Source organism: Coregonus lavaretus (genome assembly GCF_964263955.1).
Source record: "Coregonus lavaretus genome assembly, chromosome: 13".
NCBI lineage: Eukaryota > Metazoa > Chordata > Actinopteri > Salmoniformes > Salmonidae > Coregonus > Coregonus lavaretus.
In genome coordinates, this window is record NC_140000.1 from 53,373,623 (window position 1) to 53,396,983 (window position 23,361).

Genomic DNA, 23,361 nt, shown 5'->3' on the forward strand with positions numbered 1-23,361 from the left:
GGCATGCATACTCACCAGACATGTCACCAATTAAGCATGTTTGGGTTGCTCTGGATCGAGGACCCCTCCCCTCCCTGTGATAACTAAGCAGCATTCTCCATCTCAGTTAACATCCTGTGTGAACATGACAGCAGCACAGGTGTATATATACACTACCGGTCAAAAGTTTTAGAACACCTACTCATTTAAGGGGTTTTCTTTATTTCTACTATTTTCTACAATGTAGAATAAAACTAGGAAATAACACATATGGAATCATGCAGTAAACAAAAAAGTCTTAAACAAATCAAAATATATTTTATATTTGAGATTCTTGAAAGTAGCCACCCTTTGCCTTGATGACAGCTTTGCACACTATTGGCATTCTCTGGTACCCTTCCCCAGATCTGTGCCTTGACACAATCCTGTCTTGGAGCTCTACGGACAATTCCTTCCACCTCATGGCTTGGTTTTTGCTCTGACATGCAGTGTCAACTGTGGGACCTTATATAGACAGGTGTGTGCCTTTCCAAATCATGTCCAATCAATTAAATTTACCACAGGTGGATTCCAATCAAGTTGTAGAAACATCTCAAGGATGATCAATGAAAACAGGACGCACCTGAGCTCAATTTCAAGTGTCATAGCAAAGGGTCTGAATACTTATGTAAATATTTTTTATACATTTGCAAAAATGTTTAAAAACCTGTTGTCGCTTTGTCATTATGGGGTATTGTGTGTAGTTTGATGAGGAAATACATTAATTTAATCAATTTTTTAGAACAAGGCTGTAATGTAACATCATGTGGAAAAAGTCAAGGGGTCTGAATTCTTTCCGAATGCCCTGTAAATACCAAATACTTCCAAGTTTACTACAGTGCAATATAAAAGTGGGAACATTTCACAATTAAGACAAGCACACAACTCAGAGTTACGTTTATTTAATGAAAAATCAAGCAGTAATAATTTGTAGCTCAAACCGTTCAGACATTACAGACGTTTTTGTGAGAAGAACCGTTTTCAGGATCCGCCCTGGTCTCACAAACACTGCTCTAGCTCAGACCCTGTTAATCACACAGGCTAATGGTTGGTTTCAGCAGATGCAGAATAAACAGACAAATACAATGTAGCTCAAACACACAATGTTTAAAAGGGGTTGGAAGCACTAAATCACAGCGATGATACTGTGGGATTCAAGGCGTTTGCAACACGTGAACCCCACCTCTTTCTTCAACACAGAGTCGGCATCACAGCCAGTAAACCAGAGGGCACAGGATGGAGCCATGTCCCAATGTGCAGGGGTTGACCTTAAGGATTGTCCAATTTCCTTGGGCAAGTGAACTGAGCAGTCGTGCAAGTTAAGCCTGCTCTGAGGTAGCCCAACTGCTCTGAGGTAGCCCAACTGCTCTGTAGCCCCACTGCTCCGAGGTAGCCCCACTGCTCTGATGTAGCCCCACTGCTCTGATGTAGCCCCACTGCTCTGATGTAGCCCCACTGCTCTGATGTAGTCCCACTGCTCTGATGTAGCCCCACTGCTCTCAGGTAGCCCCACTGCTCTGAGATAGCCCCACTGCTCTGATGTAGCCCCACTGCTCTGATGTAGCCCCACTGCTCTGAGGTAGCCCCACTGCTCTGAGGTAGCCCCACTGCTCTGAGGTAGCCCCACTGCTCTGAGGTAGCCCCACTGCTTTCAGGTAGCCCCACTGCTCTGAGGTAGCCCCACTGCTCTCAGGTAGCCCCACTGCTCTCAGGTAGCCCCAATTGGGTAGGTGATATAAAAAAGTAAAAACAAGCCAACTGAAACTCAATCCAGTAGCCCTAACCTAAAACAGATCTTTCTGGTTCCTCTCCTTTGGTTAAGTGAAAAACAGACAATTTATGGCAGTCGGGCTAGTTGAGCCTGTTCTGAACATAACAACCAAAATACATGATTCCTCCCCTATGTGTAGGTGAAAGGCTGACAGTATATGGCACTTCTGAGTGCAAATAGCTCATTTACATTTTCGGGCATGTGATCAAATCTTCGGGTAAGCAAAAAAAACTCCTGACTTGCCCGATGGGCAAGTGCCTTTCAGACTTTAATGTGTATCCCTGATGTGCATGTGTATGAAGCAGGTGACCTACGACCTGGGTCGTCTAAAGGTCTGGCTTCACCATGCAGTGCTCACATTAATCATAATAATAGTAATGTATAATAATTTATTGAGCTTATTTGGCGCTTTCATGACAAAATAGAAATTCAAAGTGCTCGAAAAGCAAAAAACTAACAAACAGAAACAACAAATGATAAAACATTACCCTCTCCTGTACAGCTGTCTGAGGGGCTGTAATCCTAGTTGACCCTCTCCTGTACAGCTGTCTGAGGGGTTGTAATCCTAGTTGACCCTCTCCTGTACAGCTGTCTGAGGGGTTGTAATCCTAGTTGACCCTCTCCTGTACAGCTGTCTGAGGGGTTGTAATCCTAGTTGATCCTCTCCTGTACAGCTGTCTGAGGGGTTGTAATCCTAGTTGATCCTCTCCTGTACAGCTGTCTGAGGGGTTGTAATCCTAGTTGATCCTCTCCTGTACAGCTGTCTGAGGGGTTGTAATCCTAGTTGATCCTCTCCTGTACAGCTGTCTGAGGGGTTGTAATCCTAGTTGACCCTCTCCTGTACAGCTGTCTGAGGGGTTATAATCCTAGTTGACCCTCTCCTGTACAGCTGTCTGAGGGGTTGTAATCCTAGTTGATCCTCTCCTGTACAGCTGTCTGAGGGGTTGAAATCCTAGTTGATCCTCTCCTGTACAGCTGTCTGAGGGGTTATAATCCTAGTTGACCCTCTCCTGTACAGCTGTCTGAGGGGTTGTAATCCTAGTTGATCCTCTCCTGTACAGCTGTCTGAGGGGTTGTAATCCTAGTTTTAATGCTGATCTAAGATCATATTTTGATGGAAAACTGAGACAAAGAGCTCACATGTTGTTACAGTGACCAGACGTTTTGTTCGTAAGACTATTTTATTCTAAAATGTATTTCTGTATTTAGTCCTTTCATGGTTAGTATTATGGGTATTTTTCTAAATATAAGCACTGGTCAAAAGTAGTGTACTAGATAGGGAATAGGGCCAGTGCTTATATTTAGGAAAATACTTGTAATACTAATAGTGCCCCGTGTAGCTCAGTTGGTAGAGCATGGCGCTTGCAACGCCAGGGTTGTGGGTTTGATTCCCACGGGGGGCCAGAGGGGCCAGCATGAAAATGTATGCACTCACTTAACTGTAAGTCGCTCTGGATAAGAGCGTTTGCTAAATGATTAAAATGTAAAATGTATTTCTGTATTTAGTCCTTTCATGGTAATGCTTTCTTTCAGCACTTTATCTATGTTAATATTCTCATTCCTTGATTCACACCACGTCAACGATAGAGCCTCCTAGAGGCTGTCTAAACACTTTGGGTCGTCTCCAGGTCTGGCGCAGTGGTCTAAGGCTCTGCATCGCAGTGCTAGCTGTGCCACTAGAGATCCTGGTTCGAATCCAGGCTCTGTCGTAGCCGGCAGCGACCGGGAGACCCATGGGGCGGCGCACAATTGGCCCAGCGTCGTCTAGGGTACGGGAGGAAATGGCCGGCAGGGGATGTAGCTCAGTTGGTAGATCATGGCGTTTGCAACGCCAGGGTTGTGGGTTCGATAAAATAATGTATGTGCTAACTGTAAGTCGCTCTGGATAAGAGCGTCTGCTAAATGACTAAAATGTAAATGTAAATGTAAATGATTCACCATGCAGTGCACACTTTCATAATAATTAGTAATGGGCACCAATATCGATATGAGCAAGGCATGTCGTAATATCGATTGATCCTCACTGTTAACCTACACTAATATGTAAAATAGCCTGGTCATGTTGCTCACAATGCACATTGGTTTTGTTATTTTTCAGTGAATGCAATCCTTGTCATAGCTCATCATCTCTGATATTACATCATGATCATAGCCCGATCAACAATGTTTTTTTAACAGTGCAGTGTGAACTTAAATATTGACATTTGCCTTTGCAACACAAATAGCTGAGTTGATTACACAACAGGGTATAGTTTGCTGACACCCACAATTTCAGAATACTCTGTTATCTTTAAATACATGTCTCAATAACATATTTCCCAGTGTGCTATCAGCTCGCTTGGAGGTTTGTTAACACAGTGTCCAATGAAGGGCCAGATGTATACAAAATGGTGTCGTCTGCGTAGAGGTGGATATGAGAGTCACCAGCAGCAAGAGCGACATCATTGATATACAGTGAGGGAAAAAAATATTTGATCCCCTGCTGATTTTGTACGTTTGCCCACTGACAAAGAAATGATCAGTCTATAATTTGAATGGTAGGTTTATTTTAACAGTGAGAGACAGAATAACAACAACAAAATCCAGGAAAATGCATGTCAAAAATGTTATAAATTGATTTGCATTTTATTGAGGGAAATAAGTATTTGACCCCTCTGCAAAACATGACTTAGTACTTGGTGGCAAAACCCTTGTTGGTGACTATGGTCCCAGCAGCCTTGAGATCATTGACAAGATCCTCCAGTGTTGTTCTGGGCTGATTCCTCACCGTTCTCATGATAATTGCAACTCCACGAGGTGAGATCTTGCATGGAGCCCCAGGCTGAGGGAGATTGACAGTTATTTTGTGTTTCTTCCATTTGCGAATAATCACACTAACTGTTGTCACCTTCTCACCAAGCTGCTTGGCGATGGTCTTGTAGCCCATTCCAGCCTTGTGTAGGTCTACAATCTTGTCCCTGACATCCTTGGAGAGCTCTTTGGTCTTGGCCATGGTGGAGAGTTTGGAATCTGATTGATTGATTGGTTCTGTGGACAGGTGTCTTTTATACAGGTAACAAACGGAGATTAGGAGCACTCTCTTTAAGAGTGTGCTCCTAATCTCAGCTTGTTACCTGTATAAAAGACACCTGGGAGCCAGAAATCTTTCTGATTGAGAGGGGGTCAAATACTTATTTCCCTCATTAAAATGCAAATCAATTTATAACATTTTTGACATGTGTTTTTCTGGATTTTTTTGTTGTTATTCTGTCTCTCACTGTTCAAATAAACCTACCATTAAAATTATAGACTGATCATTTCTTTGTCAGTGGGCAAACGTACAAAATCAGCAGGGGATCAAATACTTTTTTCCCCTCACTGTACACAGAGAAAAGAGTCGGCCCAAGATTTGAACCCTGTGGCACCCCCATAGAGACTGCCATAGGTCCAGACAACAGGCCCTCCAATTTGACACATTGAACTCTATCTGAGAAGTAGTTGGTGAACCAGGCAAGGCAGTCATTTGAGAAACCAAGGCTATTTAGTCTGCCAATAAGAATGCGGTGGTTGACAGAGTCGAAAGCCTTGGCCAGGTCGATGAAGACGGCTGCACAGTACTGTCTATTATCGATTGCAGTTATAATATCATTTAGGACCTTGAGCGTAGAGATAGAGAGTCAAAAGATGCAGAAAGGGAGGAGAGGAGGGTTGAGGAGGCAGAATCAGGAGATCGGAGGGAGAAGGATTTAGCAGATGGAAGAGATGATAGGATGGAAGAGGAGAGAGTAGCGGGAGAGAGAGAGAGCGAAGGTTGCGACGGCATCTGAGTAGGGGCAGAGTGAGTAGTGTTGGAGGAGAGCGAGAGAGAAAAGGATACAAAGTAGTGGTCGGAGACATGGAGGGGAGTTGCAGTGAGATTAGTAGAAGAACAGGGGGGGGGGGGGGGTGAGGTCAAAAGAGGAAAAGAGTGGAAAGAAGGAGGCAGAGAGAAATGAGTCAAAGCCAGACGTAGGGAGGTTAAAGTCACCCAGAACTGTGAGGGGTGAGCCATCCTCAGGAAAGGAACTTATCAAGGCGTCAAGCTCATTGATGAACTCTCCAAGAGAACCTGGAGGGCGATAAATTATAAGGATGTTAAGCTTGAATGGGCTAGTGACTGTGACAGCATGGAATTCAAATGAGGAGATAGACAGATGGGTCAGAGGGAAAAGAGAGAATGTCCACTTGGGATAGATGAGGATACCTGTGCCACCGCCGCGCTGACCAGATGCTCTCGGGGTATGCGAGAACACATGATCAGACGAGGAAAGAGCAGTAGGAGTAGCAGTGTTTTCTGTGGTAATACATGTTTACGTCAGCGCCAAGAAGTCGAGGGACTGGAGGGTAGCATAGGCTGAGATGAACTCTGCCTTGTTGGCTGCAGAACGGCAGTTCCAGAGGCTGCTGGAGACCTGGAACTCCACGTGGGTCGTGCTTGCAGGGACCACCAGATTAGAGTGGCAGCAGCCACGCGGTGTGAATCGTTTGTATGGCCTGTGCAGAGAGGAGAGAACAGGGATAGACATACACATAGTTGACAGGCTACAGAAAAGGCTACAGTAATGCAAAAGAGATCAGAATAAAATTACCTAAACATCTGGGGAAGCGAGAGAGCGGGGCCTCCCTCACTTACCTTTCACTAAAACACTCAAATATAACTCTCCCAACTTCCACTTTAGAAATGATAATTGTTGTACACTACAGCGGTTCAATGTTTTATAGGAATAGACTCTAACTTAGTTTATTCAGCTAGCTAACTTGGTACAGTATTCTTCCGTGAAAATCGTCCAGGGCACCTAGTCATATGACGCCACAGCCAACTAGCATGATATTGTATTTCGCTGCTAGCTACAGTTCTGCTAGATGGTAGTGTTGGCTAGCTAGCAATGGCTGCGGTGTTGACTTTGTTTGAATAACGCTGCGAACGAATGTAGCTGGCTAGCTAACCTCGATATTTTCTCTATACTACACCTTTATCTTTGATACAAAGACAACTTTGTAGCTAGCTAACATTACACTAATCAAATTGTTCCATTGTAATGTAATGTGTATCATTGTACTTGCGGAGCGAAGTACAGCATGACTACACACTCCAACCCCAACCCCAACCTTGGTCACTGATGATGTCCTACGTAGGGTCGTAATTCGTTGAAGTTAAATAAAAAACAAACAGATGTTGTTTCCTTCCCCGTTTCAGCAGCATACCTGAATCTCCATCAGACACGCTGTCTTCTAACCAGTGATGTTAAAATCTTTCCAGTTTCCGCATACAACCTGATCCCCCCCCCCCCCCCCCCCATCGATATGAGTGATCAAAACTACAGCGTTTTTGGCTCATATGCAGTTCATAACGTGTTAGTTTAAAAAAATAAAAGCCATCTGAATACTATTGTTGCACATGTACAGTGGGGAAAAAAAGTATTTAGTCAGCCACCAATTGTGCAAGTTCTCCCACTTAAAAAGATGAGAGAGGCCTGTCATTTTCATCATAGGTACACGTCAACTATGACAGACAAATTGAGAAAAAAAAATCAAGAAAATCACATTGTAGGATTTTTTATGAATTTATTTGCAAATTATGGTGGAAAATAAGTATTTGGTCACATACAAACAAGCAAGATTTCTGGCTCTCACAGACCTGTAACTTCTTCTTTAAGAGGCTCCTCTGTCCTCCACTTGTTACCTGTATTAATGGCACCTGTTTGAACTTGTTATCAGTATAAAAGACACCTGTTCACAATCTCAAACAGTCACACTCCAAACTCCACTATGGCGAAGACCAAAGAGCTGTCAAAGGACACCAGAAACAAAATTGTAGACCTGCACCAGGCTGGGAAGACTGAATCTGCAATAGGTAAGCAGCTTGGTTTGAAGAAATCAACTGTGGAAGCAATTATTAGGAAATGGAAGACATACAAGACCACTGATAATCTCCCTCGATCTGGGGCTCCACGCAAGATCTCACCCCGTGGGGTCAAAATGATCACAAGAACGGTGAGCAAAAATCCCAGAACCACACGGGGGGACCTAGTGAATGACCTGCAGAGAGCTGGGACCAAAGTAACAAAGCCTACCATCAGTAACACACTACGCCGCCAGGGCCTCAAATCCTGCAGTGCAAGACGTGTCCCCCTGCTTAAGCCAGTACATGTCCAGGCCCGTCTGAAGTTTGCTAGAGTGCATTTGGATGATCCAGAAGAGGATTGGGAGAATGTCATATGAAACCAAAATATAACTTTTTGGTAAAAACTCAACTCGTCGTGTTTGGAGGACAAAGAATGCTGAGTTGCATCCAAAGAACACCATACCTACTGTGAAGCATGGGGGTGGAAACATCATGCTTTGGGGCTGTTTTTCTGCAAAGGGACCAGGACGACTGATCCGTGTAAAGGAAATAATGAATGGGGCCATGTATCGTGAGATTTTGAGTGAAAACCTCCTTCCGTCAGCAAGGGCATTGAAGATGAAACGTGGCTGATTATTTCAGCATGACAATGATCCCAAACACACCGCCCGGGCAACGAAGGAGTGGCTTCGTACAAAGCATTTCAAGGTCCTGGAGTGGCCTAGCCAGTCTCCAGATCTCAACCCCATAGAAAATCTTTGGAGGGAGTTGAAAGTCTGTGTTGCCCAGCGACAGCCCCAAAACAGCACTGCTCTAGAGGAGATCTGCATGGAGGAATGGGCCAAAATACCAGCAACAGTGTGTGACAACCTTGTGAAGACTTACAGAAAACATTTGACCTGTGTCATTGCCAACAAAGGGTATATAACAAACTATTGAGAAACTTTTGTTATTGACCAAATACTTATTTTTCACCATAATTTGCAAATAAATTCATAACAAATCCTACAATGTGATTTTCTGGATTTTTTTTCCTCATTTTGTCTGTCCTAGTTGACTTGTACCTATGATGAAAATTACAGGGCTCTCTCATCTTTTTAAGTGGGAGAACTTGCACAATTGGTGGCTGACTAAATACTTTTTTTCCCCACTGTATGTGAAGATAGTACATTTTAGGTTTTCAATTATTATTGATTTGGGACAGTTCAAAACGGTGTTTTGACATTGGGCTATTTATCCAAAGTTTTTGATAACAGGAAGCAGCGACAGCATCATTTTTTACTTTCCCGGGTCCGGGTCCGGATCCGGGTCCGGATCCGGGTCGGGGTCCGGGTCCAGCCTCCCATCAACTCGTCGAACAGGTGGAACAGGAAGCCATCATTGCTGTCAAAGCTGTGTGCAGGGCTATAAAAGCGCAAAGTCCTGCAAGGGGACAATTGAAATCTGGTGTACAACCAAACTTATACTGTAGATCTACATAGACATCATGAGAGCCACTGCAGCCGTCCTACTGGTCCTCTGTCTCCTGACCATCAGTCATGGTAAGTTACCATCACCTGAAGCATGCTTGCTCAACTTGGAATTGATGAAGTTTGCTCCATAATGTCATCCTCCTTTTTCTTACCGTCCTCTACTCATATGTCTTTGTCTCTATAGCATGGGACTGTCAGGAGGTACTAAACATCAATAATCTGATGCAGATCGACGCAGGACTGGGACAAGTGGTTGCAACGGACACAAGTCAAATCCCCTACTACCTGGTAGCTGATAAATGGATCCGCCTGCCTGGTTCCCTGAAGCATATCACTATAGGCCCAGCAGGGATCTGGGGTGTCAACAAGGGAGACTCAATCTACAAGTATGTGGCCGGTAACTGGGAGCAAGCTGCAGGTAAGTAGAGAGCATTGCTCAATATTTATCCAGAGGACACCTACTTTCAGTGGTGGAAAAAGTACTTAATTGTCATACTTGAGTAAAATTAAAGATACTTTAATAGAAAATGACTGAAGTAAAACTGAAAGTCACCCTGTAAAATACTACTTGATCAAAAGTCTAAAAGTATTTGGTTTTAAATATACTTAAGTATCAAAAGTAAATGGAATTGCTAAAATGTACTTCAGTATCAAAAGTAAAAGTAAAAGTATAAACCATTTCAAAGTCCTTATATTAAGCAAACCAGACGGCACAATTTTCATGTTTTTTATTTGTATTGACTGATAGCCAGGGGCACACTCCAACACATTTTTCAAAGGAAGCATTTTTGTTTAGTGAGTCCGCCAGATCAGAGGCAGTAGGGATAAGCGTGTGAATTGGACAATTTTCCTGACAAAATGTAACAAGTACTTTTGGGTTTCAGGGAAAATGTATGGAATAAAAAGTACATTATTTTCTTTAGTGAAGTAATAGTAAAAGTTTGCCAAAATATAAATAGTAAAGTATAGTACAGATACCCCAAAAAACTACTGAAGTACTTTACACCACTGCCTACTTCTTGTCTTTCCTGATACCATCACGGTGTTGAAACATGATTCATTGTTTTCTTGTCTGTCTTTGTGGTCTTCAGGCCTTCTGAAGCAGGTGGATGCTGGGGGTAACCAGTTTATTGTGGGGGCCAACATGGACGATACTCCATACTGTCTGACAAGTAGTGCCACAGTTGGCTACAAGGGTCCAGGTTCACCCCTTCCATGGACAGGATTGCCAGGAGCTGTGAAGTACTACAGTTGTGGACTCTTTGGGTGCTGGGCAGTCAACAAGAATGATGATATCTTCTTAATGATTGTAAGATCTGGGAAAGAGTGTGAGATCTGGAGTAGAGTAGTAGAGTGTGGAGTGTCTGTTATTTTACAACTGTAGTATTATAACTGTAGAAATGGTCCTAAAACCCTGATTTTATCTGTTTGTTTCCAGCTGAATCAAGACTGCCAAAACAAGGGGTGGAATCTCATTGGCGGCAAGCTTTCCATGATTGAGGTGGCAACTGATGGTAGTGTCTTTGGGGTCAACTCTTTGGGTGATGTTTATACCAGGTAAGGTTGATACTTAACTATATGTATAGTGTCCCTCTTTTCCCCCCTCAACATGATTAACTCATTTGAAAATGACTTGTAATAATAACTTATAATAATAGTGATATACTTTTAATTATAACTCTTATCCTTACTGTACATACTTTTTGAAGCTCTTTACAGAAACATTTAAATAGATACATAAATAAAATCTGTCAAATATAATCAGATCTAAACTTATAAGACTTATAAAGAAATGTGTAGACAGTGTATGATAAAATATGTAAAAGTTGGATGTCCTATTACAGTTTGGGATAAAAAACAACTACACGGCCACCCCGCCACTTGTTTTGGTAAACAGCTGAGGTATGGGACAAGAGAAATGTAACCACTCTCAAATTCATAGATGGAGCTATGAATGCAAAGACAGACCAATTATGTTTTTACTTTTTGTTTGAAACATGTTTTTTAAAGCTATACATTGTTTGTTTACAATAACATGGTTTACAAACAATTGATTAACATTTTACATTTTGGCTTCTGATGTGGTTGTATATAGCTCAAGAGGCAGAAGTTATATTCTTAAAAAATCAATGGCTATATACAATTATTAATGTCCAGAAATGTATGTACTTAAAAAAAACGGATAAGCTTTCAAAACGTGAACCCCACCCCTTTCTTCAACACAGAGACGGCATCACGGCCAGTAAACCAGAGGGCACTGGATGGACCAATATCCCAATGTGCATGCACATGGGCCACGTGACCTACGACATGGGCCGTCTTTGGGTCATCTCCAAGACTGGCGTCACCATGGTGTGCACACGTTAGCCTCTCCTCTGCATCTGAAGGCCGATCAGGATCTGTCTAAAGTACACATGCTAACTCAATGATCTCTCTTTCTGGAACAGACTTCTGCTTGAGAATTCTCAACATTAGTTCATAAGAATCCTTCATTCTAAAACCTATTGCTCTAACTATTCTTTTCAGTTCTACACTGATCTTATTGACATTAAAAAAAATATATCAATGAAAGATTTTTCTCACATAAAATTGACCAGCAACAGCATAAAAAAAGTTATATTTTCTTAATCACTCCTTGATTAACACTTCAATAGAGCTTTGCCATGGATGTTATTTGATCGTAGTGTAAACTTGGGCACGTTCATGTTGCTCACAATCCACATGGGTTTTGCTGTGCTTCAGAGGTCATCAATAAAGGTGGATGGAATCCTTGTCATGGCTTATTATCTCATTATATAATAACTTCCCACAAAAATAAAGCATTCAGTTTGAAACTATTGTAATATCTGTGTTGTTGTTTTTTTATCATACTGAACAGGGGGATTTTAGGTTGCTCTGCCAGTGGTGATTTTAGCATGTAAATCTTGGTTGGGCAAACTCAACCAATTATTTTAGATACATTCCAGCAAAGCCACTACACAAGACAATAAAGAATACATTCATTGCACTACAACAGTGACAAACAGTGCCCACAAACTGTTTGGGCCTACATAAAGCTGTCCCAACAGCAGAACTTTCCTTTCAGCACCATGGAGTGAATCCTTACCACCACCACACCTGGCTATCAGCGGAGCCTGGCAACCTGGTCTCAGAGTATTTAGTATTATTCTGTACGTAAATCCATTTAGTATGATATGTATTAATTTGTGGATGTCCATTACCATTTTCATATGATATTGTCACGAATTCCTACGGAGCTGCCACCTCTCCTTGTTCGGGCAGGTTTCGGTGTTCGTCGTCACCGGCCTTCTAGCCACCACCGCTCATCATTCCATTAGTTTTGTCTTGTTCATTACACACACCTGGTTCATATCCCCTCATCAGTACCTGTATAAGTGTTCCCTCTGCCCCCTTGTCTTTGTGTGTGATTGTTTATTGTGGAGAGTAGTGAAGCTCGGTGGATCTCCTTGTATTTTGTATCGCAGGGTTTTTCCCTGTGTGCCTTGTATTTTCCAGTGCACCTGTTTTGCGCACTGGACTGTTTGACGCGTTACTGCGTAACTCTGTGGTTCCGGAATAAAGCCTGTTATTCTGTGATTTACCCTCCTGTGCCTGACTCCTTCAACATCACCTCATCACAGATATGTTACGAATTACAATTGGTATATATGTTACGAATTTGCAAAGCATACAATATGTTACGAATTCTGGCTAGGTGGCTAATGTTAGAAAGCTGACTAATGTTAGCTAACATGCTAAGTAGTTAAAGTTGCTAATTAGCTAAAATGCTAAAGTTATCCGTGATGAGATTCAAACGTGTTATACGCCCACCCATCTACCCCGACCTAAGGAACCATATATCAAACCTAACATATCATACTAACGTTTATGAGACCAGGCTGAGCCTCATCTGGTAGCGAAACACTTTATTCAGCCTTATTTACTGCATTTAAAAAAACATTGCTGATATGGCTGACTTGCTTAAATAAATATAGTTTCTACTGATTCCTTGTGGATTTGTGTAACTCGATAAGAACCACATTCTCCTTCAATAATAACGAATGCTGACATGAGTTTAGACTTTTGAACTTAGCTGCGACGAGGTAGGCCTATTCCTTCAGCACTTTCAAAATGGACACTGACAGAAATTCAGATGTTAGTTCAGATAAATTCAGCAATATGTTGAGGCCTTAACGCTTCTTTAAGTCACCACACACAGAGATAGAGAGAGAGAGAGACGGTTAGCCTACAACATTATATAGTATCCCCTCATGGTTACAGACCCAACAACATTATATAGTATCCCCTCCTCATGGTTACAAACCCAACAACATTATATAGTATCCCCTCCTCATGGTTACAAACCCAACAACATTATATAGATACTGAGATAGGTGTGGCGCAGTGGTCTAAGGCACTGCATCGCAGTGCTAACTGTGCCACTAGAGATCCTGGTTCGTATCCAGGCTCTGTCGTAGCCGGCCGCGACCGGGAGACATGGGGCGGCGCACAATTGGCCCAGCGTCGTCCAAGGTAGGGGAGGGTTTGGCCGGCAGGGATGGCGTTTGCAATGCCAGGGTTGTGGGTTCGATTCCCATGGGGGGCCGGTATGAAAAAAATAATGTATGCACTCACTAACTGTAAGTCGCTCTGGATAAGAGCGTCTGCTAAATGACTAAAATGTAAATGTAAAAATGAGATAGACCTATATAAGCAATATAACAATTGAGATGTACAAAAGACGGCATAAGGGAACGATGAGCGGATAAGAGGTAAGCCATCATTTCGATGAAGACATTAATGAGCGAGCTTAAACAGACGTAGTTGATATGCCTATTTGTTCAGCACTTTTGAAATGGACAGCAACATAATTTAGAACATGGGACATGGGCCGTTCTTACAGTATTCTCTGTGTAAACCAAATCAGAACCGTAGGGTAAATAACGGAGGCGTATACAGTGCATTCAGAAAGTATTCAGACCCCTTGACTTTTTCCACATGATGTTATGTTACAGCCTTATTCTAAAATGGATTAAATTGTTTTTCATCCTTATCAATCTACACACAATACCCCCAAATGACAAAGCAAAAACAGGTTTTTAGACATTTTTGCAAATGTATTAAACATAAAAACTGAAATCACATTTACATAAGTATACAGACCCTTTACTCAGTAATTTATTGAAGCACCTTTGGCAGCAATTACAGCCTCAAGTCTTCCTGGGTATGACTCTACTAGCTTGGCACACCTATATTTGAGGAGTTTCTCCCATTTTTCTCTGCAGATCCACTCAAGCTCTGTCAGGCTGGATGGGGAGCGTCGCTGCACAGCTATTTTCAGGTCTCTCCAGAGCTGTTCGATCGGGTTCAAGTCCAGGCTCTGGCTGGGCCACTCAAGGACATTCAGAGACTTGTCCCGAAGCCACTCCTGTGTTGTCTTGGCTGTGTGCTTAGGGTCGTTGTCCTGTTGGAAGGTGAACCTTTCCCCCAGTCTGAGGTCCTGACCGCTCTAGAGCAGGCTTTCATCAAGGATCTCTCTGTACTTTGCTCCGTTCATCTTTCCCTTGATCATGACTAGTCTCCCAGTCCCTGCCGCTGAAAAACATCCCCACAGCATTATACTGCCACCTCCATGCTTCACCGTAGGGATGGTGCCAGGTTTCCTCCAGACGTGACGCTTGGCATTCAGTTCAATCTTTGGCAAACTCCAAGCGGGCTGTCATCTGCCTTTTACTGAGGAGTGGCTTCCGTCTGGCCACTCTACCATAAAGGCCTCCAGTGGGTTCTTGGTCACCTCCCTGACCAAGGCCCTTCTCCCCTGATTGCTCAGTTTGGCCGGGTGGCCAGCTCCAGAAAAAGTCCTGGTGGTTGCAAACTTCTTCCATTTAAGAATGATAGAAGCCACTGTGTTCTTGGGGACCTTCCATGCTGCAGACATTTTTTGGTACCCTTCCCCACATCCTGTCTCGGAGCTCTACTGACAATTCCTTCCACCTCATGGCTTGGTTTTTGCTCTGACATGCACTGTCAACAGTGGGACCTTATATAGACAGGTGTGTGCCTTTCCAAATCATGTCCGATCAATTGAATTTACCACAACTCTAATCAAGTTGTAGAAACATGTCAAGGATGATTACATTTACATTTTAGTCATTTAGCAGACGCCCTTATCCAGAGCGACTTACAGTTAGTGAGTTCATACATTATTGCATACATTATTTTTTAATTTATTTTTTATACTGTCCCCCTGTGGGAATCGAACCCACAACCCTGGCGTTGCAAATGCCATGCTCTACCAACTGAGCTACATCCCTGCCGGCCATTCCCTCCCCTACCCTGGACGACGCTTAGCCAATTGTGCGCCGCCCCATGGGTCTCCCGGTCACGGCCGGCTACGACAGAGCCTGGATTCAAACCAGGATCTCTAGTGGCACAGCTAGCACTGCAATGCAGTGCCTTAGACCACTCCACCACAATGGAAACAGGATGCACCTCAGCTCAATTTCGAGTCTCATAGCATAATTTATGCAGCAGTATACAAGATATATTTTTGGACTCACCGTTGTTGTGCTGTGCTCACATGAACAGGAAGATGGAGCAGCGGTCCCTCTTGTGGGTAAACTTTGTCATCATCAAACCTTTTTCATGAAAGTCTGGCATTCTATGGATTAAGTCATGCTGGATTGACAGCATGGCCAATATATTCAACCTTTTCTGGCCCATGGTGTTGCATGTGAATGTTTATCCTTTTAAGCTTGGAAATGAGACCCTTTCAGACAGATGTTTTCAATCATTAAACCCAGACTTGGACCACACACCCTCTCCACTGAATAGCAGTCAGGGGAAGCAAAATAGTGATTGCTTTGTGACACTTGCAGTTACCCACTGATTCCTTCCAAACCACTCATTGTTGAATTTGTGATTTCTGACTTGTGTAATGTTTATCTCCAATGGCCGATGCGCACCGAGACATTTTATCTATAATTTATCTTCATCTGATAAGGATTGAAAAGGATTTGCCAGTAGATTGTCAATGTGATTCATGATGATGATTGCTTGTCTAGCTAGCTAGCACGCTAGCTAAGATTTTGAAAGTATGATGTTGACATGATCAGTCGAATCAAAGCTACATTCTAACAAGTTTTGACGTGATTTTATCTGTGGCCAATGACCTTGAGCCTTCTTGGACGGCATTTCTACTGTAAATCTATGGCAGCACCCAACGGGGCTTGAACTGCCTAGCTCTCCCTGTAAATTCTGCGGTGACGTAGTGTCTGTATTCTGAGTCACAGAACACTGAGCCAATCACAGCGCAACTAGAGAAGATTACCAACGCCTACGCTCTGTGCTTTCTTTCGCTGGCTGCCGCTCCTTCACAGAAAGCATTGAGCTAGGCTGAAACACCTGCATTTTGGAGCTGCCTTACTCAAGAAAGAGACCATGTTTGCATGCACTTTATTAACTCAAGGAATTATTTGTTGTTGTTGATTGTTTGCAAAGTGATATGTAACACAAATTAATGCCAGGATAACATGCCCTGAATGACGGGTCGCCACGGTGCTCTTGTGACGAGTACTGAGTATACGAAGAGGCAGGACGCAGACGCAGGAATTAACAAGGTCAAGGTTTACTTAAAGAATGACAAAGAGAAATAACAAAGATAGAGTACACGACACGAAGCTAAACAATCACACACAACATCACACAGAACAGTCCAGGGCTAAATAGGGGTGGTGATGAGATGATGAGGTGCTGATGTGTATTTTTAATGGATTATCAGATAAAACTGGGTTAATCACGAACATAGAGTTAGAATTATTTGTTACTGGGTCAGGAATGTAATTGAGTCATTTCACTGTGTGTGTGGTGGTAAAGAGGGAATCTGACCTAGGGTCAGATTTCTTGATCTTACTTAGATCCATGGTTGTCTTATCATATCAAAGACTGAAACTGGCTTGGGCCTTTTGTTTTCTATCTTCAAACACAGTGAAAAGAGCCGGGGTTGAACAGAGTTTAACTAAACATGAGTGTTTTGCAAGATAAGGGATTGATTGAGTGTATTACTATTGATTCTGAACTGAATGAAAGTTGAATGTAACCGCCACCATAGACAAAGGGAGTGGGCGGAGCAATAAAAGAGCGGGAAACTGAAGAGGGGACTATATAAGTTGAGGGAGAGGAGAAGAGGGTGTGGCATTCTGCAGACTGGCATCGGCTTTGTTGATACTCTAATAAAGTCATATCTTGATGCAACAAAAACTCTGTGAGACCTTATTTGTAATAAAGTATAGTGGTTATTTTCCACAACAGTGCAGGTGCGCTGGAGGTGATTAGGGTGCGATGGCTGGTGCACTCAGACCGGTGGCTCAGTAGACCGGTGAATCAGAGCGCCATGAGAAATTGGGCACACCTGGCTTGATGAGAGTTCATCCGTTTTGCTGCCCGTATGTGCTCCAAATTCCGGTGGTCAGTAAGAATCCGGAATGGATGGACTGCGCCCTCCAGCCAGTGTCTCCATTCCTCCAGAGCGAGGACCACCGCCAACAGCTCCCTGTCTCCAACTCCATAGTTCCTCTCTGCGGGGGTAAGCTTTTTAGAGAAAAAGGCACAGGAATACATTTTCTCTGGCTTACCGTGCCGCTGGGAGTGGATCGCACCCTGTCAGGACTTAAGGCCCTGCCGACCCTCTCTAGTCTCGCTGAAGATAAATATCTCCGGAGGCTGATTGAGGGGAGGCATCCCCTCTTATAGGGACACCTGTACTCCTATTGGCTGCAGGTGTGTGCATAATTTTGTCTCAGGCTGATGCTGCCTTAGGGCAGTGGGTAAGCCCTCCTCTGATGCGTCCACCTCCAGGATGAAAGGACGAGATGGATCTTGGTGTTTTAGGATGGGCGCTGTGGTGAACCTCTCCTTCAGCTTCTTGAAGGCAGCGTCAGCCTCAGGGTTCCAGGCCAGCTTCTGAGGCCCACCCTTAAGAAGAGAGGTGAGCCGGGCGGCTATGAAGCTGAAGGACCTGATGAAATGCTGGTAGCCCAGGAAGCTCTGTAGGCCCTTGATGGTGGTGGGAACTGGCCATGACCTGACGGCGTCCATCTTCACTCCTTCCATGAACACCCGCTGAGGACTGATCCAGTATCCCAGGAAGGAGATTACCTTTTGGTGGAATTAGCATTTCTCCCCCTTCACCAACAGGCTGTGTTCCCGGAGGCGGAATAGGACAGCTCGGATGTCCCTGACGTGCTCCTCGAACGTAGCCGAGTAGATCAGGATATCGTCAATGTACACCACCACATGTCTACTCAGCATGTCCCGGAACATGTCAATGACGAAGGACTGGATCACAGAAGGTGCGTTGGCAAGGTCGTAGGGCATGACGCAGTATTCATAGTGGCCTGAGGTAGTGCTGAATGCCGTCTTCCACTTGTCTTCTATCCGGATTCGGATCAGGTTGTAGGCACTCGTCAGGTCCAACTTGGTAAAGTACCGGGCCCCTTGTAGCTGCTCAATGGCCGACGGAACCAGAGGGAAGGGGTACCGGTACTTGGTGGTGACTTCGTTCAGCCCCCTGTAGTCAATGCAATCCTCCGTCTTTTTTGGCCACGAAGAAGAAGCTGGCGTAGGCAGGAGAGATAGAGCGTCTGATGAACCCCTGTTTCAGGGTCTCTGCCACATACTTCTCCATGGCTGAGACTGAAAGGGGGTAAATGCGACACTTCGGGGGGTGTTGTCCCTCCAGCATGTTAATGGTTCAGTCCCAGGGCCTGTGAGGAGGGAGACACGTAGCCTTTAATGAAGAGAAGACACCGGAGAGATCTGCATACTCAAGTGGAATGTTGGGCTGGATGGCGGACTCCGGACTCTCCACTGACATGGAACAACAAACCACCGGAAGGCAGGTCTTCCGGCATGGGGTGGACCAGGCTGTGATCCTCTTGGTGCTCCAATTGATGGTGGGGTTGTGTAGACTGAGCCAGGGCAATCCCAAGACGATCCGGTGAAGGGTGACGTGACGATGTAGAATGACAGCTCCTCATGGTGCTCCGGTAGTGTGGGAATGGTGATGGGGAGAGTGACGTGCGTAATGGTGCCTGATCCAACGGGTTTATTGTCCATTGAGGTGACGTGTAGTGGAGCTGGCAGTGGCACAGTGGGCAACCCCCATTCAGAGACCAGCTCCCTATCTATAAGGTTCCCCTCTGATCCAGAATATATCATAGCAGTAGAAATGGAAGAGAAGGAATAACCAGTCACCGTTTATGGGATCTAAAAACAATGGTGTTGTGATAGGAGCTGACATAACACTCACTGAGTGGCGACGGGAGTCATACCACCTAGATAGGGAGCCACCAGGAGATCTGTGGTCCGTGGTGGTGTAGGGGGTGCTGCCCACCTCCATGAATGAGGATTCGGAAGCAGGGTGGCTTCCATAGCTCAGATGGGGTGAGCGTCGAGGCTCCGGGAGGTGTTGGGAACGTTGTCTCTCTCTCAACATGTCGTCAAGACGGATGGACGTGGTGATGAGGGTATCAAGGTCCATCTCGTCGTCCCGACATGAGAGTTCCGTCTTGATGTCCTCCCGTAAGCCTCTCCTGAAGGCCGTGTGCAGAGCACGCTCATTCCAGCCGGAAGACGCCGCCACCGTGCGAAAGCTCAGAGCGTGCTAGGACGCGGGCCCCTCTCCCTGTTGTAGATTAAGGAGACGCTCACCCCCGTCCTTTCCCTCCGTGGGATGATCAAACACCGCCCTGAACCGAGCGAGGAAGGTGGGGTAGGGTAGTCACTGCCTCCTCTCCTTCCCAGACTGCCGTGGCCCAATCCAGCGCCTTTCCTTTAAGTAGCGAAATCACCAGCGCTATCCTGGCTTGGTCAGATGGATATGCCCCAGGCTGACGCGCCAGATAAAGGGAAACCTGTAGCAGGAAGCCTCTACATTTAATCGTTTTACCGTCATAGCGCTCCGGTAGGTCGAGGGTTCCCGCAGAAGTGGGTGAAAACATGGAAACAGGTGGATTGTGGGCACTCGCCGCTCCCTGAGGTGGAACCGGAGCGCTGGGCAGATTATGCAGAGTTCGGAGCACTTCCTGAATGGCGACGTTCAACTGGGCAAGCTGCTGCTGGTGCTGGTTGTGGCACTGGGAAACTCCTGCTGCATCCATTTTCGTTTGGTGTGTGATTCTGTGACACGTACTGAGTATATGAAGAGGCAGGACGCATACACAGGAATTAACAAGGTCAAGGTTTACTTAACAATGACAAAAAGAAATAACAAAGAGTAAACGACACGATGCTAAACAATCACACACAACATCATACAGAACAGACCAGGGCTAAATAAGGGTGGTGATGAGATGATGAGGTGCAGGTGCACTGGAGGTGATTAGGGTGACCACTTTAAGTTTTCCAAATTTTGTACATTACAGCCTTATTCTAAAATGTATTAAATAGATTTTTCCCCTTATCAATCTACACACAATACCCCATAATGACAAAGCAAAAACTGGTTTTTAGAAATGTTAGTATTCAGACCCTTTACTCAGTACTTTGCTGAAGCACCTTCAACAGTGATTTCAGCCTTGAGTCTTCTTGGGTATGACGCTACAAGCTTGGCACACCTGTATTTGGGGAGTTTCTCCCATTCTTCTCTGTAGATCCTCTCAAGCTCTGTCAGGTTGGATGGGGAGCGTTGCTGCACAGCTATTTTCAGGTCTCTCCAGAGATGTTCGATTGGGTTCAAGTCCAGGCTCTGGCTGGGCCACTCAAGGACATTCAGAGACTTGTCCCGAAGCCACACCTGCGTTTTCTTGGCTGTGTGCTTAGGGTTGTTGTCCTGTTGGAAGGTGAACCTTCACCCCACTCTGAGGTCCTGAGCACTCTGGAGCAGGATTTCATCAAGGATCTCTCTGTACTTTGCTCCGTTCATCTTTCCCTCTATCCCGACTAGTATCCTTGTCCCTGCAGCTGAAAAATATCCCCACAGCATGATGCTGCCACTACCATCCTTCACTGTAGGGATGGTGCCAGGTTTCCGCCATAAGTGATGCTTGGCATTCAGGCCAAATAGTTCAATATTGGTTTCTTCAGACCAGAGAATCTTGTTTCTCATGGTCTGAGAGTCCTTTAGGTGGTTTCAGAGGATGCAGAATAAATAGACAAATACAATGTAGCTCAAACACACAATGTTAAAAAGGGGTTGGAAGCACTAAATCACAGCGATGATACCGTGGGATTCAAGGCGTTTTGAACATGTGAACCGGCATCACAGCCAGTAAACCAGAGGGCACTGGATGGAGCAATGTCCCAATGTGCAGGGATTGACCTTAAGGATTGTCCAATTTCCTTGGGCAAGTGAACTGAGCAGTTGTGCAAGTTAAGCCTGCTCTGATGTAGCCCAACTGCTCTGAGGTAGCCCAACTGCTCTGGTGTAGCCCCACTGCTCTGATGTAGCCCCACTGCTCTGTAGCCCCACTGCTCTGAGGTAGCCCCACTGCTCTGATTTAGCCCCACTGCTCTGAGGTAGCCCCACTGCTCTGATGTAGCCCCACTGCTCTGAGGTAGCCCCACTGCTCTGATGTAGCCCCACTGCTCTGATGTAGCCCCACTGCTCTGATGTAGCCCCACTGCTCTGATGTAGCCCCACTGCTCTGTAGCCCCACTGCTCTGAGGTAGCCCCACTGCTCTGATGCAGCCCCACTGCTCTGTAGCCCCACTGCTCTGATGTAGCCCCACTGCTCTGAGGTAGCCCCACTGCTCTGATGTAGCCCCACTGCTCTGATGTAGCCCCACTGCTCTATAGCCCCACTGCTCTGATGTAGCCCCACTGCTCTGATGTAGCCCCACTGCTCTGATGTAGCCCCACTGCTCTGATGTAGCCCCACTGCTCTGATGTAGCCCCACTGCTCTGAGGTAGCCCCACTGCTCTGATGTAGCCCCACTGCTCTGAGGTAGCCCCACTGCTCTGATGTAGCCCCACTGCTCTGAGGTAAAAACAAGCCAACTGAAACTCAATACAGTAGTCCTAACCTAAAACTGATCTTTCTGGTTCCTCTCCTTTGGTTAAGTGAAAAACAGACAATTTATGGCAGTCGGGCTAGTTGAGCCTATTCTGAACATAACAACCAAAATACATGATTCCTCCCCTATGTGTAGGTGAAAGGCTGACAGTACATGGCACTTCTGAGTGCAAATAGCTAATTTACATTTTCGGGCATGTGATCAAATCTTCGGGTAAGCAAAAAAAACTCCTGACTTGCCCGATGGGCAAGTGCCTTTCAGACTTTAATGTATATCCCTGATGTGCATGTGTATGAAGCAGGTGACCTACGGCCTGGGTCGTCTAAAGGTCTGGCTTCACCATGCAGTGCTCACATGAATCATATTAATAGTAATAAATAATAATTTATTGAGCTTATATAGCGCTTTCATTACAAAATAGAATCTCAAAGTGCTCGAAAAGAAAAAAACTAACAAACAGGAAAAACAAATGATAAAACATTACCCTCTCCTGTCCAACTGCTCTGAGGTAGCCCAACTCCTCTGATGTAGCCCCACTGCTCTGATGTAGCCACACTGCTCTGAGGTAGCCCCACTGCTCTGATGTAGCCCCACTGCTCTGTAGCCCCACTGCTCTGAGGTAGCCCCACTGCTCTGATGTAGCCCCACTGCTCTGAGGTAGCCCCACTGCTCTGATGTAGCCCCACTGCTCTGATGTAGCCCCACTGCTCTGATGTAGCCCCACTGCTCTGTAGCCCCACTGCTCTGAGGTAGCCCCACTGCTCTGATGTAGCCCCACTGCTCTGAGGTAGCCCCACTGCTCTGATGTAGCACCACTGCTCTGAGGTAGCCCCACTGCTCTGATGTAGCCCCACTGCTCTGTAGCCCCACTAATCTGAGGTAGCCCCACTGCTCTGATGCAGCCCCACTGCTCTGTAGCCCCATGCTCTGATGTAGCCCCACTGCTCTGAGGTAGCCCCACTGCTCTGATGTAGCCCCACTGCTCTGATGTAGCCCCACTGCTCTGAGGTAGCCCCACTGCTCTGATGTAGCCCCACTGCTCTGAGGTAAAAACAAGCCAACTGAAACTCAATACAGTAGTCCTAACCTAAAACTGATCTTTCTGGTTCCTCTCCTTTGGTTAAGTGAAAAACAGACAATTTATGGCAGTCGGGCTAGTTGAGCCTGTTCTGAACATAACAACCAAAATACATGATTCCTCCCCTATGTGTAGGTGAAAGGCT

General features: G+C 45.1%; 1 protein-coding gene and 1 long non-coding RNA gene across 3 annotated transcripts in view; one reads left to right on the plus strand and one right to left on the minus strand.

Annotated features, from left to right (window-relative positions):
* The window catches only part of LOC311140602, a 252,498-nt gene that overhangs the window by 56,852 nt on the left and 172,285 nt on the right, over positions 1-23,361 (minus strand). Inside the window, exon 4 of one of the 2 annotated variants that reach the window (XR_014614150.1) lies at positions 5,994-6,301. The exons of the other annotated variant lie outside the window; for it this stretch is intronic. This is a non-coding gene — a long non-coding RNA (uncharacterized lncRNA). Of the gene's footprint in view, positions 1-5,993; positions 6,302-23,361 lie in introns of those variants that run through there. 2 annotated transcript variants of the gene reach the window in all.
* LOC311140601 (fish-egg lectin-like) lies at positions 10,206-11,797 on the plus strand. Its single transcript, XM_084175729.1, has 3 exons — positions 10,206-10,433; positions 10,563-10,681; positions 11,350-11,797. The coding sequence occupies exons 1-3, from the start codon at positions 10,269-10,271 to the stop codon at positions 11,489-11,491; spliced, it is 426 nt and encodes a 141-aa protein (XP_084031855.1). The 5' UTR covers positions 10,206-10,268; the 3' UTR covers positions 11,492-11,797.